At 41.0% G+C, this 17832-nt stretch overlaps 3 protein-coding genes across 7 annotated transcripts in view; 2 read left to right on the forward strand and 1 right to left on the reverse strand.

Annotated features, from left to right (window-relative positions):
• Positions 1-7764, forward strand: part of rundc3b (RUN domain containing 3b) — a 25350-nt gene extending 17586 nt beyond the window's left edge. For both annotated transcript variants that reach the window (XM_020607269.1, XM_020607270.1), the window contains 9 exons: positions 1348-1481; positions 2812-2897; positions 3056-3145; positions 4168-4248; positions 4716-4890; positions 5255-5412; positions 6323-6469; positions 6839-6960; positions 7043-7764. In XM_020607269.1, coding sequence (XP_020462925.1) covers positions 1348-1481; positions 2812-2897; positions 3056-3145; positions 4168-4248; positions 4716-4890; positions 5255-5412; positions 6323-6469; positions 6839-6960; positions 7043-7185 — 1136 coding nt within the window. In that variant the 3' untranslated portion in view covers positions 7186-7764. The remainder of the gene's footprint in view (positions 1-1347; positions 1482-2811; positions 2898-3055; positions 3146-4167; positions 4249-4715; positions 4891-5254; positions 5413-6322; positions 6470-6838; positions 6961-7042) is intronic.
• Positions 7765-8302: 538 nt separating this feature from the next.
• slc25a40 (solute carrier family 25 member 40) lies at positions 8303-15493 on the reverse strand. Of its 4 annotated transcripts, XM_020607272.1 has the most exons (10): positions 14439-14722; positions 14129-14229; positions 13352-13411; positions 13162-13268; positions 12903-12970; positions 12544-12668; positions 11921-12204; positions 11717-11798; positions 9427-9507; positions 8303-9343 (listed from the first exon to the last, which is right to left on the reverse strand). In XM_020607272.1, the coding sequence occupies exons 1-10, from the start codon at positions 14456-14458 to the stop codon at positions 9210-9212; spliced, it is 1062 nt and encodes a 353-aa protein (XP_020462928.1). In that variant the 5' UTR covers positions 14459-14722; the 3' UTR covers positions 8303-9209. The 4 variants fall into 4 exon arrangements, with proteins under 4 accessions (XP_020462928.1, XP_020462930.1, XP_020462931.1 ...); XM_020607274.1 differs by lacking the exons at positions 14129-14229; positions 14439-14722 and adding an exon at positions 15424-15493; XM_020607275.1 differs by lacking the exon at positions 14129-14229 and having other exon boundaries at positions 14439-14457.
• Positions 15494-15514: 21 nt separating this feature from the next.
• Positions 15515-17832, forward strand: part of LOC109964123 (protein DBF4 homolog A-like) — a 2696-nt gene continuing 378 nt past the window's right edge. Inside the window, exons 1-3 of the mRNA XM_020607193.1 lie at positions 15515-15603; positions 16572-16732; positions 17494-17697. Coding sequence (XP_020462849.1) covers positions 15558-15603; positions 16572-16732; positions 17494-17697 — 411 coding nt within the window. The 5' untranslated portion in view covers positions 15515-15557. The remainder of the gene's footprint in view (positions 15604-16571; positions 16733-17493; positions 17698-17832) is intronic.

The raw sequence follows: 17832 nt of genomic DNA on the forward strand, positions 1-17832 counted from the left end.
TGGAGTGCAGAGAAATTGTAAGGCAAGTCGGAAGAGGTTTGGATAGATTGCCTTTTGGTTGTCCCAGTATCTCATAGGATCCTGGGACCTGGCAATACCTTATTTTCCGATATGAGATCAAAATGGTCCCACACGGCGGAAACCTTTCTTTTGGCTTGAGGCTGCTCCATAATTCTTGATGAATGTGACGATGAACCGCAAAAGATCAGAGGTTTGTTTTGGCAGATGCATCCTTTTGACATATGAGCTTCCTTATAAACACAGTTTGGCGCGGCAGAGTCAGTTCGAAACAGGTCCTGTATCGGTCACGTGACTTTCTTAAAGCGATACGCGCACCGACACAGGGTTTTGCTCTATGAGCTCGACACATGTGGCAACGCATCGGTGTTGCCGGACCCATCAATAGTAAACAGATAAAGAAACATAACCAAAATTCTCCTCGAACAGGAATGTGATCTATGTGAGACAGAGGGGGGTGTGATTAATGGTTCCCAGCTGGAAATAAACAGGACTCCCATGATGCAGAATTTTAATGTGAAATTGCATTGACCTATTGGCAGGGGGGGGAAAAAATTTGGATGGGGTGGCCAGGCTGCGGCACAGACTCAGAGAAGGGTGGCACATTTGAAATAAATATAAGAAATAAATTAAACCCCTTATTCTACAAATTGACAAACCATTTATTATTAAAAATCTAATTGTTTGTGTAAAGATGAGACACACACTGCTTTCTTTAGCTAACTTTGGCTGTGCTCCTTATTTACTCCCAGTTGGGGACATCGCAGCTGCATGGTCATTCCTCCCCACTGAGGCGAATCATGCCAAGTATTCCATAACAGCACCATTGGAGAAATTAATTCAAATGTTATGCTGCATGCATGACATAAAATAAAGCTAATTTGACCAATATTTGTTATAACACACCAGAAAAACATTAGCTGTATTTAAGGCAACAGTTTGTCATTATGTTTCATTCATTAATAGTGAGCGGCATCACATTTTGACTCTGGCAGGGGTGGCACCAGGGGTGGCCAATATGATTCTGGGGGTGGTTGGCCATCCCCTGGCTCCACCTATGTTTAGTGGCCTAAATTGAAGGTTTAGGTAGTGACAGACATGTAAGAACCATATGAATGCAGATTCAACCATCCATTATCGATACCACTTATCATGGAAGAGGGGCATTGGTGGGGCTGGAGCCAATCCCAGCTGACATTGAGCAAAAGGCGGGGTACACACTGGACAGGTCACCAGTCTATCACAGGGCTGACACTTGGAGACAGACAACCACTGAATGCTTGTACACATCTGTTTCGATCTCTCTCTCTCTCTCTCTCTCTCTCCTAGGTCAGACAACTTGGTTTGGCTATGAGAGTCCTCGGAGTTTCTGGGATTACATAAAAACTGCCTGCAGTAAAGTCCCCCATAACTGCATCCGAAGCATCGAGAGCATGGAAAATGTGCGATCATCAAGAGCTAAGGTGTGGCTAAAACCATCACAGGATACTGGGTTGAAGCTTATCACATTTAATTACCTTAGGCTGCAGGGAACAAAAGAAACATGGGCTCTTCAAAACAAAGACAGACTGGTTTAATAACGCATTGTTAATAAAGCCAAAACTAAAAGTTCTAAAGAGTATCAGTTTTATTTACATACTTCTGCATTGTGTCAGTATCTTGACCCACAGCACACACACAATGCAGAATCAGGCTATTTTGATTTTAGCTTACTTTATATTATCCTCTTAAAACAAGAACAAAGGGAATGCAGTCAAAAATGTTAACATGACTCAGTCTTACACAGTAGGCATGAGAGCAAACAACTGGAGCTTTCACTGTTCTGCTAATAAGCTGTACCTGATAACAGGACTCACTCGGTTTTTCATGCTTCTCAACACATTTTGCAAGATTTTCAGTCATGAGACCTGCTGAGTGTACAGATGACTTTCTGAGGTTTTAATCACAAATACCAGGAAATGTTTTATGTGACATGTCATTAACAGCCATTTAATCAAGACTTTTATGTTCTTTGATACACAATGGTATGTTTAATTATGCTACTGTTGATTGGTCCCCCACTTTGGTCCAGATTGAAATATCTCATCAGATAATCTGTGGATTGCAGTGAGATTTTGTGCGGATACACATGGCCCCCTATAGTGGCAGCAAGTTACAGCAGCTGTGTCGTCTTTGTGTTCTTTCCCGTGTTTCTATGAAGTTCTGTTCTTATGTGTCTGTTATGGTGGTGTCTGTTCTTATGGTGTTATGTTGGTTGTTCTCTATTGCTGCTGTAACACAGAAATTTCCCCACTGTGGGATCAATAAAGTATCTACCTACCTATGGGATGAAGCCTTTTGACTCTGGTCACCTCCTGACTCTTCCTTTTGTGCCAGCATATACTGGCACAAAATTTGGTATATTTGAAATGTTCTCATTGCTTTGGTCATGCCCTGACCTTTTGTTTAGTGCCACCAGGAGGCTGATATTTGTGGTTTTAAGAAGTGAACTGTCCAAAAAAGGTTCTCCTCATCAGTACTTATAATATGTTCCCCCTGACTTTTCTTGTAGCACCATGGTCAGATCAAAACAGACTTTTTATTTATTTATGACCTAATACTTGCAAAATTAATAACATTCCCACCATGGTTAATGCTTATTAGTAAATGTGCTACAACTGTTAGCATTGTCATTGCATGCATGTTAACATGATGAGATTAGCATGTTATTCAGTAGCTATAGAGTGTTAATGGTTGTCTGTTTGGGTGACATAAACCTCTGCTTACAGTTAAATGTGTTCTTCCTCTCTGCAGGGCAGGGCGTGGATCAGAGTGGTCCTGATGGAAAAAAGACTGTCAGAATACATCTCGTCTGCACTGAGGGACTTGAAAACCACTAGGTCCTAGGTTTTACCAAAGCTTTTTGTCAAGCAGTCAGTTATCATACAGCTGCCTCTGTCTGCTCTGCTCTTCCTTTTAATTTTCACTCAGTTGAGCAGATCTAAAGCAGTGTGATCTGAATTAATGCAAATAATGTGTTCACATGTGTCGGCTGTAGGGGGCTTTATGAGGATGGAGCATTCATGCTGGGAGAAGAGGCAGGGCTGTTAGCAGACACGCTTATTGGACTCAACACTATAGACTTCAGGTACTAATTGTGTTCTGTTATTTCTTACTCTCCTTCCTTGTTCCTATTTTGTCCCCCTGTTCTGGATGACATCCATTTTTGGTGAAGGGTCATTGGAAAAGTAACAGTGTGTTTAGGATGATCCAAAAGGCTTTTTAACAGAAACCTCAGTGGCTGCTCGACTGAAATAGAAATCCACCACAGATTAAATACTTTATAGGAATTTTAAATTTTGTAATGCTTCTATAAAGTTTAGTGTTTGGTTTTTCTTGCAGTGAAAATCTCAAGTAGGCATTTTGCCATTTTGAAGGTATTTTAGACAAACAGCATTTAGTTCGTTACTGTGACGACCTCCTAAGTGTGTTTCAGCCAGTTTTAATGGGGCCTGTGCTGTCCAGCTTGGCTGCTGCAGTTTTCTTGTTTTATTTTTAACTACGTTGTCAGTGTTTTTGAGTCTTTCGTCAATGCCATATAATATGATTTTGCATTGTTTGCAACTGATGCAGTTCAGGTAGTGACCTAATTAAATTACAGTAGCCCAGTGGTGATCAGCATTTATGCGAGTTTTTTTGAGAAAAATATAAGACAAAGAGGACAGAGAGTAGTTTCCTAGCCTGCGGGTGCATCAGTTGCAAATGTTGCACAATTACATGATGGGGCAAGAGAAAAAGCTCTTAGAAGAAATCACACACATGACACAAGGATACCGCATTAACAAAGAGGAACAGTAATCTTCATTGGTTTTGCTGAACACTTCAGAAATGTCCATCAAGTTGAATCACACATCCAAATAAAAAAATCTATTCTCACCAAACTGGAACAAAGTGAGTCAATATCATGGCAAAAACACTCAACCATGACAGTCCATGCAACTCTGCAAATAAAGTTCTTGAAAAGCACAAGTGCAATGCAAAATGTTTTCAAGTCAATGAACATCTCTTAAAGTAAAAAATCTACCTAGAAGAGGTGATCCTTTAAAACCTGAATGACTGTGACAACTATGGAGTCGTTTGTTGATCTTTCGTCCTGTCTTTTATCTTCAGCTTCTGTCTCAAAGGGGAGGGTCTGGACGGCAGCTGTCCCGCTGTGATCGACTACACGCCTTACCTGAAGTTCACTCAGAAGTATGTAGGACCTAATAACATCCATCACATACTGCATGCAGTTCATCACCAGTGTCCTCCTATGTCAGGAGTCAGCAGTTCAACCTCTTTAGTTCAGTGAGGGTGCACTGTTTAGAAGAGGGTGAAAACACATTCCCACATGTTTTCAGTATGTTTGATTTGTTTGTTGACACAAATCTGTTGTGGCCAGATAGGCCAAATGATTTGATTTTAAATGAGTTATCTCATGAGTTTATTAGACTTCAGACTTCAGCACCATATTCTGGTCAAATAGCTTTTGCGTCCTAATGTATATATTGGGATTTACATGTTATCCACAGCAGATTTGTGAAAAATCAGGTCAAAGTTTTAACTATGAAAAGCAGAAATTCAGCTCTTGTGACTGGACTGACATGATATGGCCCACAGACTGCTGTTTGCCTCGCCCTGCTATGTGGGATGTAACTAATATGTGGTTGTCTGTGCAGTGCAGACAGTATCAGCAGTGACGAAGAGGAGATGAGGACTCTGGGGAGCAGTGGCAGTGAGAGCAGCACCCCCGACAAAGCAGCCACCGCTGCCTCCATCTTCACCGAGCAGAGCAAGTTGGTCAGCAAGTGTAAACGCTTTGAGCAGAAGTATCGCATGGCGCTGGAGCAGAAGGTAGCACCTCTGGTTATGTGTGTTTAATATTTGTGTTATATTGGGATAAATAACCGGGATGGTAATATGTCACTAACATTTTCCTTGATGTCTGGGTGATGATAGGAGGCTTGAATTGTGAGCTGCCAGGAGGAATTAAGTGCTGTGAAGAGCAGTTTTCTGACACACACATTCAGCTTGGTGTTATTTCTTGCACATAAAATATCCGGGATGTGTATTTTCTCTGTGGCTTCAGCTGTTAGTCTCTGCTCAGTGGTTATTTCGTTTGCTTTGAGCCAGACAATTTGGTTGTGTTTTCACACAGCAGTGATTTCATGGCATTAAACAAACATGTGAAAAATGTGCGTGTATTTGTTTGCATCAGGGTTACCTGGAAGAGCTGGTCCGTCTACGAGAAGCCCAGCTGTCGGAGGCCGTGTCTCACAACAGGGCTCTTCAGCAGAGCTTAGCAGACACACACCTTTCCCACACACTGGAGAAAGAACAGCTTGAGTACATCATACTAGAATTACAGGACCAACTGTGAGTTTCTACTCCTTTTGTGTTTGGCAGCTAGTGCATGTGAGATCTGTGGCAATTAGTTGGCAGGATTTTTCAGCGTATCCAGCTGTGGATTTGACATTCAGGACAATGCCTGGAGATTGCAGGTGGTGTTTTATTTTTATCTTGTTGAATCAATCGCACTCTGTACCACTTTTAAGCAAGAAGAAAAGCTGCTTCGGCTTTGTCTCTGACCATTAATGTGTCTAATTGGTGACAAAATCCCTCTCTTGGTTTGATTATTAATTCAATGAAAGCTACAAAATGCATCAAGAGGATTTATGTCACAAGGCGACATGCAGCATCAGGCGTTGAGACGGGGAGAGTGAGATGCTGTGAAACAGTAAAAATGACTGTGATTCAGGGAATATTCAGAGAGGAATATATGGAATGAAAAGTGTGCTCAGAGATGAAGAAAAATGCAAAAAATCCAAGTTTTAAAGAAACAATACCAGGACCTGTCTACACTGAAAAGAATCCAAGGTAGCTGATAGTTTGTAGAGTTTGGGGCACTCTGGGCGGTTATTAAATAATTGTTATATGAAGACATGTATGTACTGAGTGGGACACTTTACATCAGAAAAATAAACTTATCAGTAGTCTCTCATAAAAAACAATTCATGTAATCGTGACACTTTTTTTGTCACCCACACAGTATGTACTGATACTGACATATCAGTGATGATAAGTGCAACCCTTTTGATTGTGTGTATAGTTTTTGCAGTACTATATGAATTTTTGTTTACTTAAGGTATTTGAGAAGAAAAATAGGGAGACAAACAATAATAACAACATTTGTGTCTTAAGTGACTACATTTGTACTTCTCACTGCTCCTTTAAAAAAAATTTGAATTATAAATTACTTCTACTCTGGACACTGTCTCGTCTTTAGGACCGTGCTGAAGAACAGTGATTTGCGGTCCAGACAGGAGCTGACAACCCATCTGACCAATCAGTGGCCGTCTCCTGGCGCCTTGGATGCCAACGCTGTTGCCTTGGGCACGCTGCTGTACACAAAGAACACAGGACAGTGGGAGGAGTATGTAGCTTCCAAGTGTAGTTTGTATGTGTGTATTTCTGCAGCGAATGGTTTCATTTTATAATTGATTGATCTTGATTATAATTTGTTTGATTAATCAAACAATCATTGAGTCAAAAAACTGTCAGAAAATAGTGGAAAATGCACCTCAGTTTCTTAGATATAAGCTGATGTTCTCTGTTTGTTTTGTCTAAAACCAAAGATATTCACTTTAGGAAGGAAAATAAGAGAATACTGGCAAATCATCATTTTTGCTTCTTAAATAACTTCAACAAATAATCAATTATAAAAATGGTTGTACATTCACTTTCTGTTGATTGACACATTGTCCCAGCACTAGTTGCATGATCCTCTGCCTTGTCCTTGCAGGAAGAGTTTCCAGAGTCTGGAGCAGCTGTCGATAGACATGAACCTTTCTCAGACTTCTCTTGAACCATCACACACACTGGGTCTGGAGGCCAGGCCAACTAACACACAGTGGCCTCACCAAGGTCTGTTTCCTGCAAGTATACACTGCTCTCTTGGATGATTTGTGTACTTATGAGTACTAACTATGTGTCCCATCTCATTCAGGTAAGGAGGAAACGCTTTCTCTCAGAGGTCTCTGCGGCTCTCTGACCTCTGTTGCGAGCTACAAGTCTCTGGCCAGTCTGAAGTCTGAGTGTTTGCCCAGTCCTGCAACGGAGGTCAGCAGCCCGGGCATCACCCCTTCTTAGGGGATGAGGAGCTTAATAAAAAAGAAAGGAAAAATGGATCACCTGCAGGGCCAGACAATCCAGGAACTTTCTCAATGTAGGTGACACTGATTTGCTGTTTGTAGAGGTTTATGCTCTGTATGTGCAGCTCAGAGCTTTAACAGATTGGACATCGGGTTTGCAAGCTGAGAATCTGGTGTAGCATGTGCATCCTCAGACCAGCTCCGTCAGACCATACGATGTCTTAATAATGTATCTTACAGTTGAAATACTGCTCAATCTGACTGCATAGGTCAGGAAGCTGTAGTCCATTAGTGTGTTTGATTTTTGTTGGTGTTTTTACCTGAGGGGCATCATTTCTTTTCATTCCTGTTAACAAATTAAGACAGAAGGTTGATCTATGTCACTTCATAGTAACGAGAAGACAGTGATGAGTTATGTTATCACCCCTCACTAACGTGGCTTTTTAGGAGATAATAGCATGCTGAAAAATACAAACTGTAGATAAAAAAAAAACTGAATACTGAGGCTTTTCCCTGCAGCTGAAAGGGACTTTTAATATCCTGTGTTACTGCAGCCACTGAATCCATTAAAAAAAAACAACTAATTTCTTTGATTTATGATGGTGAATGTACCTCCACTTTTGTCAGATTGTGTTACCAAAGTTTTGCATAATGTCTCTTTTTTTTCAGGCAAATGTTTTTTGCACCTTATTCAGATGATTAGTTGTCAGTGTGTGTTGTTCTCAGGTAATGACCACTATGATACTCACTTTCAGTTCTGGGTTTAAAGTTTAGCTTAATCAGACACAGACTAGTATTATTCCCTTTAATTATTCAAATGCAGTATTTTAATGGCTGATTACCACAAAAAGACCATTGCTTAAACTCAGAATAATGATCTGTGTTGGGACTCGGTAATGAAAATCTTGCAACAGGTATAACAGGTATTCTGAGAAAGAGAACCAAGTGTTAGAATGAGTATGATGTAATTTGTAGTATTGGTGACTAGCCATGTACCTCGGCACATAACTCGCAGCTGTCGTCAGCTCATTCCAGCAGTCATTTGCACACTCATACAGCAGATGTTTTATTGGACTTGTATCCTTCATTTTGAATAAACAGCACTTGCTAAAACAGTGAGAAACTGATAGTTTATTGTGTGGCTGAGCTAAACCAGCGTGGTGATGATGCTTAAAGTCAACGAATGAAAATAATTTCCAAAGAAAGTAGGGTCTGAATACTGAACATTTCAATTATAGCATTTTCATAAAGTTTACATGTATCACAGTCCTTCCATGGTCTCTTGTCAAACTGAAGAAAAAACCCCCACTTACGTAGCTTTACACTGACACTGTACTGGCACAATATTGGCTGTCGTGAGTTTTCCGCTCCCACACCCCCACACACGCCTTTCTAAAGGTGTGAGGACACTTGTTGATTGCCTACCCCATCACTCTAGCCTTAACCATCATTAAATAAATAATCCCAACCCATACCCTGATTCTAATCTTAACCCTCAAACAACTCTTGCTGAACTTGAGAGCATTGGTCAAAATGTCCTCACCATGATGCCATGAAAGTAAAGTTCGTCCATGTGACCACAGAAACACACACACACACACAAAGGTTACAGAGAACTGGGGTGGAAGTGCAAAAACGGGTGATCCTCTCTTAGTATTGGCACATGACTGCAGTCACACAGCCCCATGAAGGACCCGGGAAATTACATATGATTAACAAAACTGTTGCTGCCATCTGCTGGCTGTTAAAAGCATCTAATTTGACCCACAGAAGAAAAGAAAAATATATTTTTCAGTTGTGTGCACAGGCTCTACAGCAGTGGTGATAAAACCATAGAATATTAAGGAATAAAAACTATAATAAAAAGCTTTAATATTAATTCTGCTCATTTCTAATATTTGGTAATGCAAAAAAGGGTCAATGTTTTTCATTCCCATTTCTGCTTGTTTTGGCAACACAGATCTTTTGCTTCCAGATGTAGTCTACTAGTAGTCATAGTGGTGTTTAATGACTGGAAAACTCTCAGGTGTTACTTGTCTGCAGCGGCCTGAGCACCCTTTCCTGGTTGTGTTTGCGGAAAAAGGCCTTTCCAAACTCGTAGCTGCTAATCATGATGGCGCAGGCCGGGGCCACTTTGATGAGCCTGGGGAGGAAGCCTGGCAGAGAGACAGCAGAGCTTAACAGGTCATACTGTGAAGTAGAACTATAATGTTTCACTAAATATCACAGACGTATCTACCTGCAAACAATCCACCAAAGCCGTTGTGTGCCACAATCCTGCGCATCACGCTTAAGGTAGAGGACGACACCTGATGTGACACTGGAAAGACAAGAACACCTGTCAACAGACATGCACTCCATTCAAAGACTGACTACAATGGATATACACTGCTCAAAAATTAAGGGAACACTTAATCATCACAGTATAACACCAAGTCAGTTAAACTTCAGAGATATCGGTCTGTCCATTTAGGAAGCATAAGTGATTGTGAATCTGCGTCACTGCTTTGGTGCAAATGGAAGTGACAACAGGTGCAATGGAGAGGCAGGAGCAAGACAAAACCATTCCCAAAAAGGGAAATGGTTTTGCATGTGGTGGCCACAGACCAAATGCTCTCTCTCCTTATCCTTCCTGACTGATTCTTCTCAGGTTTTGTGCTTTGCTTGTGTCCTTGTCACTACTGGTAGCATGAGGCAGTACCTGCAGCCCAGTCAGACTGCACAGCTAGTCCAGTTACTCCAAGATGGCAGATCCATATGTGCAGTTGCAAGAAGGTTTGCTGTTTCCCAGCACACTCTCAAGGGCTTGGAGGAGATACCAGGAGACCGGCTGTTGCATCAGGAGAGCCGGACAGGGCTGTAGAAGGGCAACAACCAGCACTAGGACCAGTTTTCTGCTCCTTTGTGCAAGGAGGAACAGGAGGAGGACAGTGAAAGTCCAACAAAATGACCTCCAGCAGCTACTGGTGTGCATGTTTCTGACCACACTGTCAAAAACAGACTCCATGAGGGTGGTGTGAGGGCCCCACATCCTCTAGTACAGGGGTGGCCAATTCCAGTCCTCGAGGGCCGCTGTACTGCTTGTTTTCTAACTATCCCTGCCTGACCTGCTGCTGATTACCTGGTTCAGGTGTGTTCAGTGTGTGTTCAGCTTCTGACTGGCTGAACACACTTGAACCAGGTAATCAGCAGCAAGTCAGGCAGGGATAGTTAGAAAACAAGCAGTACAGCGGCCCTCGAGGACTGGAATTGGCCACCCCTGTTCTAGTATGACCTGTGCTCACATCCCAGCATTGTGCAGCTCGACTGGCATTAGCCAGAGAACACCAGCATTAGCAGGTTTGCTGTTGGCACCCCGTTCTCTTCACAGATGAGAGCAGGTTCACACTGAGCACGTGACAGGTGTGAAAGAGTCTGGAGATGTCGTGGTGAATGTTATGTTGCCTGTAACATCATCGAGCATGACCAGTTTGGTGGTGGGTCAGCAATGGTCTGGGGACTGCTGTGAGGTACCGGGATGAAATCTTCAAAGTGACTGTCAGACCTTGCGCTGGTGCAGTGGGTCCTGGGTTCCTCCTGGTGCAGGACAGTGCCCGGCCTCATGTGGCCAGAGTGTGTAGGCAGTTTTTGGATGTTGAAGGCATTGATGCCATTGACTGGCCCTCATGTTCCCCTGAGCTAAATCCAACTGAGCACCTATGGGACATAATGTATTGGTGCATCCAACACCACCAAGCACCACAATAGACTGTCCAAGAGCTCATTGATGCCCTGATGCATGTCTGGGAGGAGATACCCACGACACCATGGACCGACTCATCAGGAGCAAGCCCAGACATTGTCAGGAGTGCATACAGGCACATGGGTGCCTTTTACACTTCTGAGTCACGCTGTGAGTTGCCGTGATGAAATTTCGATCGGTTGTGATTTCAATTTTTCACTGATTTCACTGTGATTTGAATCCAGCCCTCTGTGGGTTGATGATTTTGGTTTCCATTGACCATTGTTATGTTATTTTTTTTTCTGAACAAATTATACAATGTACATTAGTAAAGGTTTTCAACTTGAATCATTTGTTCACCAAGATCTGATGTGTGACTTGTGTTCCTTTAATGTTTTTTGAGCAATGTAACGGTTCCCACATGTTGTCTGACATCATGCCCAACCCTAGCAGCTGGGTCCTTCACCAGTATCACCCTATGTCTTTTTTTCACCAGTTTCAATTTCAAACTGGATGTTACTGATGGGCTGTGAATCACGCCCTCATCACAGGTGGCAGTTTATGGATTTCTGTGTACAATGACAATAAACCTATTTGTGTGTTAATTCCCAAACACAAATATGTGTTTAAATTTCTTTTTGCAAAATCATACTTTTTTTAAATTAGCTGAGCTATTCCAAAATTTACTTTTAATAAGTACCTCCTGGGGTACATTTACCTCTGGTTGGGTATCACCATGCAGAACATTTATGATCTTCAGAAGTATTTACTAATTAAAAAGACAATAAACAATTAATGCCATAATTACAATTCTTTGCTTGTAGCTCTCCAAGTTCCACCTGCCTTCTTGTTTTGACAACATCAAAAGGTAACGTTACAATGGACGCGATCTGAAAGAAATTGAAGTATCACTGAATAAGACAGATGTCTTTTTATGAAATTTTTTTTGTCAAGTTTGATTTGTTGACTCTACAGGTTGGAAAGCTAAGTGCAATGCAGTTTCTGCACTTACAGAGCCAGACACCGCTCCCGATATGAAGGTGATGGCGAATGTGGGTTCTCTGGTGTTGTACTGTTCACACAGCCAACTTTTGCTACGCTCGTAGTTGTACCAATACATGGCTGAGAAGGGCACGTCTCGGAGCAGAGTGGGACCCAAACCCCGCCACAGAGACAGCCTGCCTTCTTTCTCTACTGCTGAGCGGATGCAGTCCATCAGCTCCCTGTACGACTGTTTCTGAGACTGCAGCTTTGTGCGGATCAACTCCAGAGGGCTGATCACTGTTGCCGAACCCACTGACACGCACAAGGTAGAGAGAAAAAAACACCATCAAAAGACACCAGGTAACAATATCACTGATAGTGAAAAATCTTCATTGTCATTGAAAACCATTTTATGGTACAACGTACTGCATCTCTTAATGAAATTAGTAACAGCAGTAGTAGTCATCCTGTTTTTAATCCTGCTTTTAATAACCACTTAATGCAAGAAAAGAATGAAAGAATCATTCATGTTAAATAGATATATTCCATTCTGTAAACAATAGCTGAATGCAGATGATTATCAACTGAAATTAAAGTCTGTAACACTATTAACAGATGCCCCATGAGAGCATAAGACAGCAGTTAGCTCACCTCTAGCGATGGCACCTGCTAGAAGAGGAGCCTCACGAGCACGCTCTCCCATCCTGACCTTGAGTGCTGCACACAGCTGGTCGTAACAGGTGAAGTAGATCACTGTAGCTGGGACTGCCATCACCCTGGAGATAACACATGCACAAAGTAAACAGAAATCATGCTTTACTTACAAATGATTCTAGACAGCCCTCAAGAGAACCTTAAGTGGTTTGGCACTAATTGGTACAACCTCAAAGGAAAGCGCCCTTAATGAGTGCATCAGCTACAGGCTAAATGACTGTCGACCACATTTGCTGCATGACTCTGCTTTAAGAGGAGAACAGGCAGAATGAAGTGCAGCAAGACTTCACACTCACAGGGTTGGCGGTAGACCGCTCCATAATGCCTTTATTCCTTCATGGCGTACAATCTGGACAAAGGCGTCCTGCAGAAACGAAGAGTGCAGAGTCAGTGTAGGAAGACTTGTTGTTGGCAGCATGACTGTGCAGCTCTGATTTACACACCCAAAAATAAACTCTAGCACCACTAAAGCAAATGTGACAAGGAACTACTGACTAGACTTTTATGTAATTTAATGGTGAATAGTTACAAGCAATAGGTATGTGAAATTTTTACCACTGTGCCATTGAAGTGACCAGGGGTTTTGTACCAGGCCTTGGAGTTTCCATTTTCGCACACACATATATGGTCCATGAGTCCATTGCAGTAGACAAAGCATTTCCCTGAATGATAATGATGAAATGTATGTAGCATCTAAGGTTTACTCTATTATACATAATATTAGACTGAAATATTCTCATTTTACCTTTGGGGAAGGGATTCTTCTGTGCTTGAAGTCTGATCTTCACAACATCCAAAGGTGTGACTGAAAAAAAGCAATAACTAACAATGAGACCTTTTCTCTGCCAAATGTAATATCTTCTGTGCAAAATACAGCCTTACCAATAATACAAGAATTCTTATGTGTTTAAGCTGTTAATGCATTATGCCAGGTGACTCAAAATGCTACGAACTATGCATTTAAAGGACTGTAACATCATTACTGAGTGTCATACAACTTGTGCAAATTTATTATAGGTCATATTACAACCAACCTCAGAAGCAAAAACTTCTGAACGTTTTTTCTATCCTCCAGACAACTGTAATTATCATTAATTTATATCTTGGCCCAGATGATAATCCAGCCTCCAGAATGACCATAAACTTGAGTCAATAAGAAAGTCACTTTCGGCTTTTCCCGTTTTAGGAGTCGCCACAGCGAATCTTCACACTGACTACTGCATGTTGACATTTGGCACGTGTTTTACGCCGGATGCCCTTCCTGACGCAACCCTGACTCGAACCAGGGCCTTAACCATGCAGGGACAAACTTGAGTCAATGCAACTTTGAAATAAGATTATAAGTTCCATTTAAAGTGATTTTCATAATGTACTGAGTAGAAACCAGTCACAGTCTCATAAGACAGGAAAAGAATTATGGGATATGGTCAGCAGTAATTTTCTATTACATGCACTAAAGTCAAATCAGCAGAATCCTTCAAAGAAAAAGATTAAACGGCATGATTAGTTTAGGAAGTCTCACCAAACAGAGACGTGAGGATGGCTCCGGAGCAGGACGCCACCATTTGTTGGACTGGAGTAATACCATTGCTGCCCGGAGGAACAGCACGTTGGCCACTCATACTGTTTTCTCAAAACACAAAGATATAGCTCGACATTGGGACTGTTTTGGGATGTTTGGCTTATCATATAGACTACACAAAAACTTTACTGGCCAAATGAATTTATAAGATGCGCCGACTTTGTCAGTACGTTACATTATCATTCCAGATGCTGCAACATGAAGAGAACACTCAGGCTAACGTCACTTGTCTAATTAGCCAACTTCCTACCTGCTAAAGCTCCTCAGCATAAAAAAAAATCTTCCATGCACACACACATCCTCCTTAATTTTTTTTAATGTTTCCTAACAGTACGGCAATTGGGCTCCTACTGTAACGCCCTACAAGCTCGAAAAGAAAGCACGGCTTAAACGTGTATGTTTAAGATTGTAACCCTACTTAGCTCAGTTCACAGGATGACATTTGCTGCGTAATATTAGTTTCAGCTGAGCACATTCTTTGACGTTCGAAAAATTTTCCTTACATTAAACGCATTAAAAGATATTTAAAACATACACACAATATATATATATGTTTTTGTAAATGGAAAGATATGTCGCTATAATATGTTTGCGTATATTTATTTAGGGTCACGGGTATGTGGAAACATCATATACAAACACAAAAAAACGTTTATTTATTTCTGTGTTGCCAGGTTTTAAATATATCCGTTAAAATAAAACACATCCTTTCTATCGAAGCTCTGGAGGAGGCGGCAACAGGGGTTATAAAAAAACAAAGATTATGTGTTGAAGTTGTTTTATAATTACAGTATTAAATTATGATTTTAGCTTTTAAATGTGAATTGAGGCTGTAGAGTCTTTGAACGTGATAGTGGTTAAGCTGTTGGAAAGCCTCAAACGTGGCAACACATACTTCCTTCACTATTGGATTTAAAGCGGGAAAGGGGCGTTTTGAGGTTTATAAAGTTTACAGCAGCTCACTGAGCACTTGTTAAACAACTTCACAATGGAAAGGTTGTAGTAATAAGCATGGGAGCACCGGTCTCGAGCTGTTTATCTACGTTAGCTGCGCAAACTTTTAAAAGAACGTAACGTCAGTCAGTGAAACGTCAGAGAGCGTACGTTACTGGTAAGTCTGTTTAATCGTTTTAAACAAGGGAATAGCGATCACCACGGCTCATCTAACATTAACGATACATTTGTTCACATAATGTTAAAGTTGCTATCGAGACGTTTGTTTTTCTTGCACTCACTCTCTTCTTTGTAAATAACCATTTATTTGTTTCTTCTCAATGTACAGACGAGGACTTCCCGGAAGATGTTTACCGAAGACAGTAACGTTAACGTTAGGTCATGAAAAACTATTTTCTCAATTAAGGATAATAAAATGAAATCAAAACGCAGCCAAAGGCACACGGGACCCGGCTGGCAAGGTAACGTTATTGTTTCCTACCGTACTCTATGTACTTGTTTTAAATGACCACAACCCGTGGTAGCGTTTTCTAGTTGAACTTGAAACGTGTTGTTCAGCTAATTAACGGATAGTACCCTCACTGACCCTTCCAGTGTTTTATGGAATTTTATTTTGTAAATCTGCTCCACAAAATAAAAAAACAGTATCAGAACAGTGTCACATATGAGTCCATACTGAAGACTATCTTTAATTAAAGCCAAGCCAAATCATGTGAAACTTGTATAGCCCCAAAACACATAGGTCTTAAAGGGCTCTACGTCTGCATGATATACTGTAGCACTCTCTCGAAAAACCCCAGATTCGGATATGGAGAACATGACCCCATTTTAATAGAAAAAAGGGAGAAACAAAGAAATGGACAGAGGTGGGATCCCTCCAGGGATAACATCTGATACAAAGATATAAAGAGTTGACAAAAATAGCACTAGTGCAGTTGCAATAAAGAGAAACAGAAATGCAATATTGGGTAGATATTAGGTAATGGACATAGCATATGCCAGATAATGTTTAATAAGTTGTGGACAATGTATAAAAAGTGTCTTGCATGAGGACTGGGCAGCTTTAAGTGCTGTAAAGCCATGGTAGGACATTGACCATAAAAATCATGAACACTTATGAAATGGACAAACACACACACACACACACACAAGAGGCAGCATCCATACAGAGGTAGAAGAGACAGGAGATACTAAGAGAGGATGAAGCATGCATAGTTTGGCCAGCAGTTAAAAACTAGCTGATAATGATTAACAAGAAGTTGCTGTTTGTATTTCTCAAGCCAAAACAATGTAAAGTGTGACATTTGACCAGATAAATGATAGATCATTCGATGAGTAGTGATTAATCATTCCAACACTTCAGCTGAGATAACTCTTGGACTAGTTGATGGCTCTCTCTCATCCTGTGACTTTAATCATTGTCTTTCAGGAAAAGGCGTCAACACTGGTGACAAGACAGCACTAATCCAAGCCAAGCCAACCAACCAACCAAGCCAAGTGAAACCTTTTGCTGGGAAGGTGTTTTACTTGGACCTACCATCAAACAGAACAGCAGAGAAATTGGAGAGTGACATCAAGGAACTGGGAGGGGTGAGACAAAAATACATCTGATTATTTATAATCTTAAATTTGAAGTAATTTCTTTCATTTCATCTTGAACTATTTTAGGTTTGTTAGAGAGTTAATTAATCACAACACATAATTTCATGTTCTGTTCACAACATCCCTTTCAGCGCTGCAGACTTCATTCAGTGACTAGACATTCAAAGCTAGTTTTTGGTGCTTGACTGTTTTTGATACTCTGTGCTATGTACACATTTTTACTTGGATACCCAACTCTGTAAGACACTGTTAACATACTGTGGTTCAGTTGTTAAACTGGAAGAGATTGTTACCAAGGTCTGTGTGTGACATAAGCCCTTTTCAGATGTACTTAGGTGTTAACTGGAGTAAAGTTTCTCTACACCCAATGTGAGGAAAAAAATGCTTGCCTTGTAGAACGCTGAAGGGGTGTGCTTTATCTATAATGACAAAACAAGAAGATCTTTGTGAAACTGAGTGCAGCACAATAATTCGTTTATCTCAATTATCTGGTTTTCATAATTGTTGGAAGCCAAAATCATAACTGAAAATAAATTCAGTTCATAGCCCAGCCCTAATTTCCAGTAGGTGAGAAGGTGTCTGAAACAGACAGTCTTTTGTTGTGTGAAGGGACGACATAGTTAACGTTTTAGCTCTGGGTGATGTCTGGATAATCGGGTCCAGACATCCAGATTTCATACCTGAAAATGGCTTTAAATATGTGAATATAGCTTTTCCTCTAAAATCTTATGTCTTGTCTTATCTGTCAGACTGTTGAAAAGTTCTTCAGTAAGGAAATTAAATATCTGGTGTCCAACAAGAGGGATGCTAGATATGTGCAGTGCCTCAAGCAGGACTCTCCTGTCCCCAGCCCAGACTCCGGGCAGAGCTCACCTCACCCTCGGTCAAACCCGCACCGGCCTGGCAGCCACAGGGACAACATCAAAAGCAGATCTCAGGGCCAAATGGACACAGTGAGTTCACTTTTGTTGTTACATTAACAATGTACATTAACATGCTTTTACAATAGGTATCTTTCATCTCTTACCACTCCTCTTCACTTTTTGTTTTTACTTGTCATCAATATATATTTTTCATTTCATTGTTTT

Source organism: Monopterus albus, unplaced genomic scaffold, assembly GCF_001952655.1.
Source record: "Monopterus albus unplaced genomic scaffold, M_albus_1.0 scaffold84.1, whole genome shotgun sequence".
Classification (NCBI taxonomy): Eukaryota; Metazoa; Chordata; class Actinopteri; order Synbranchiformes; family Synbranchidae; genus Monopterus; species Monopterus albus.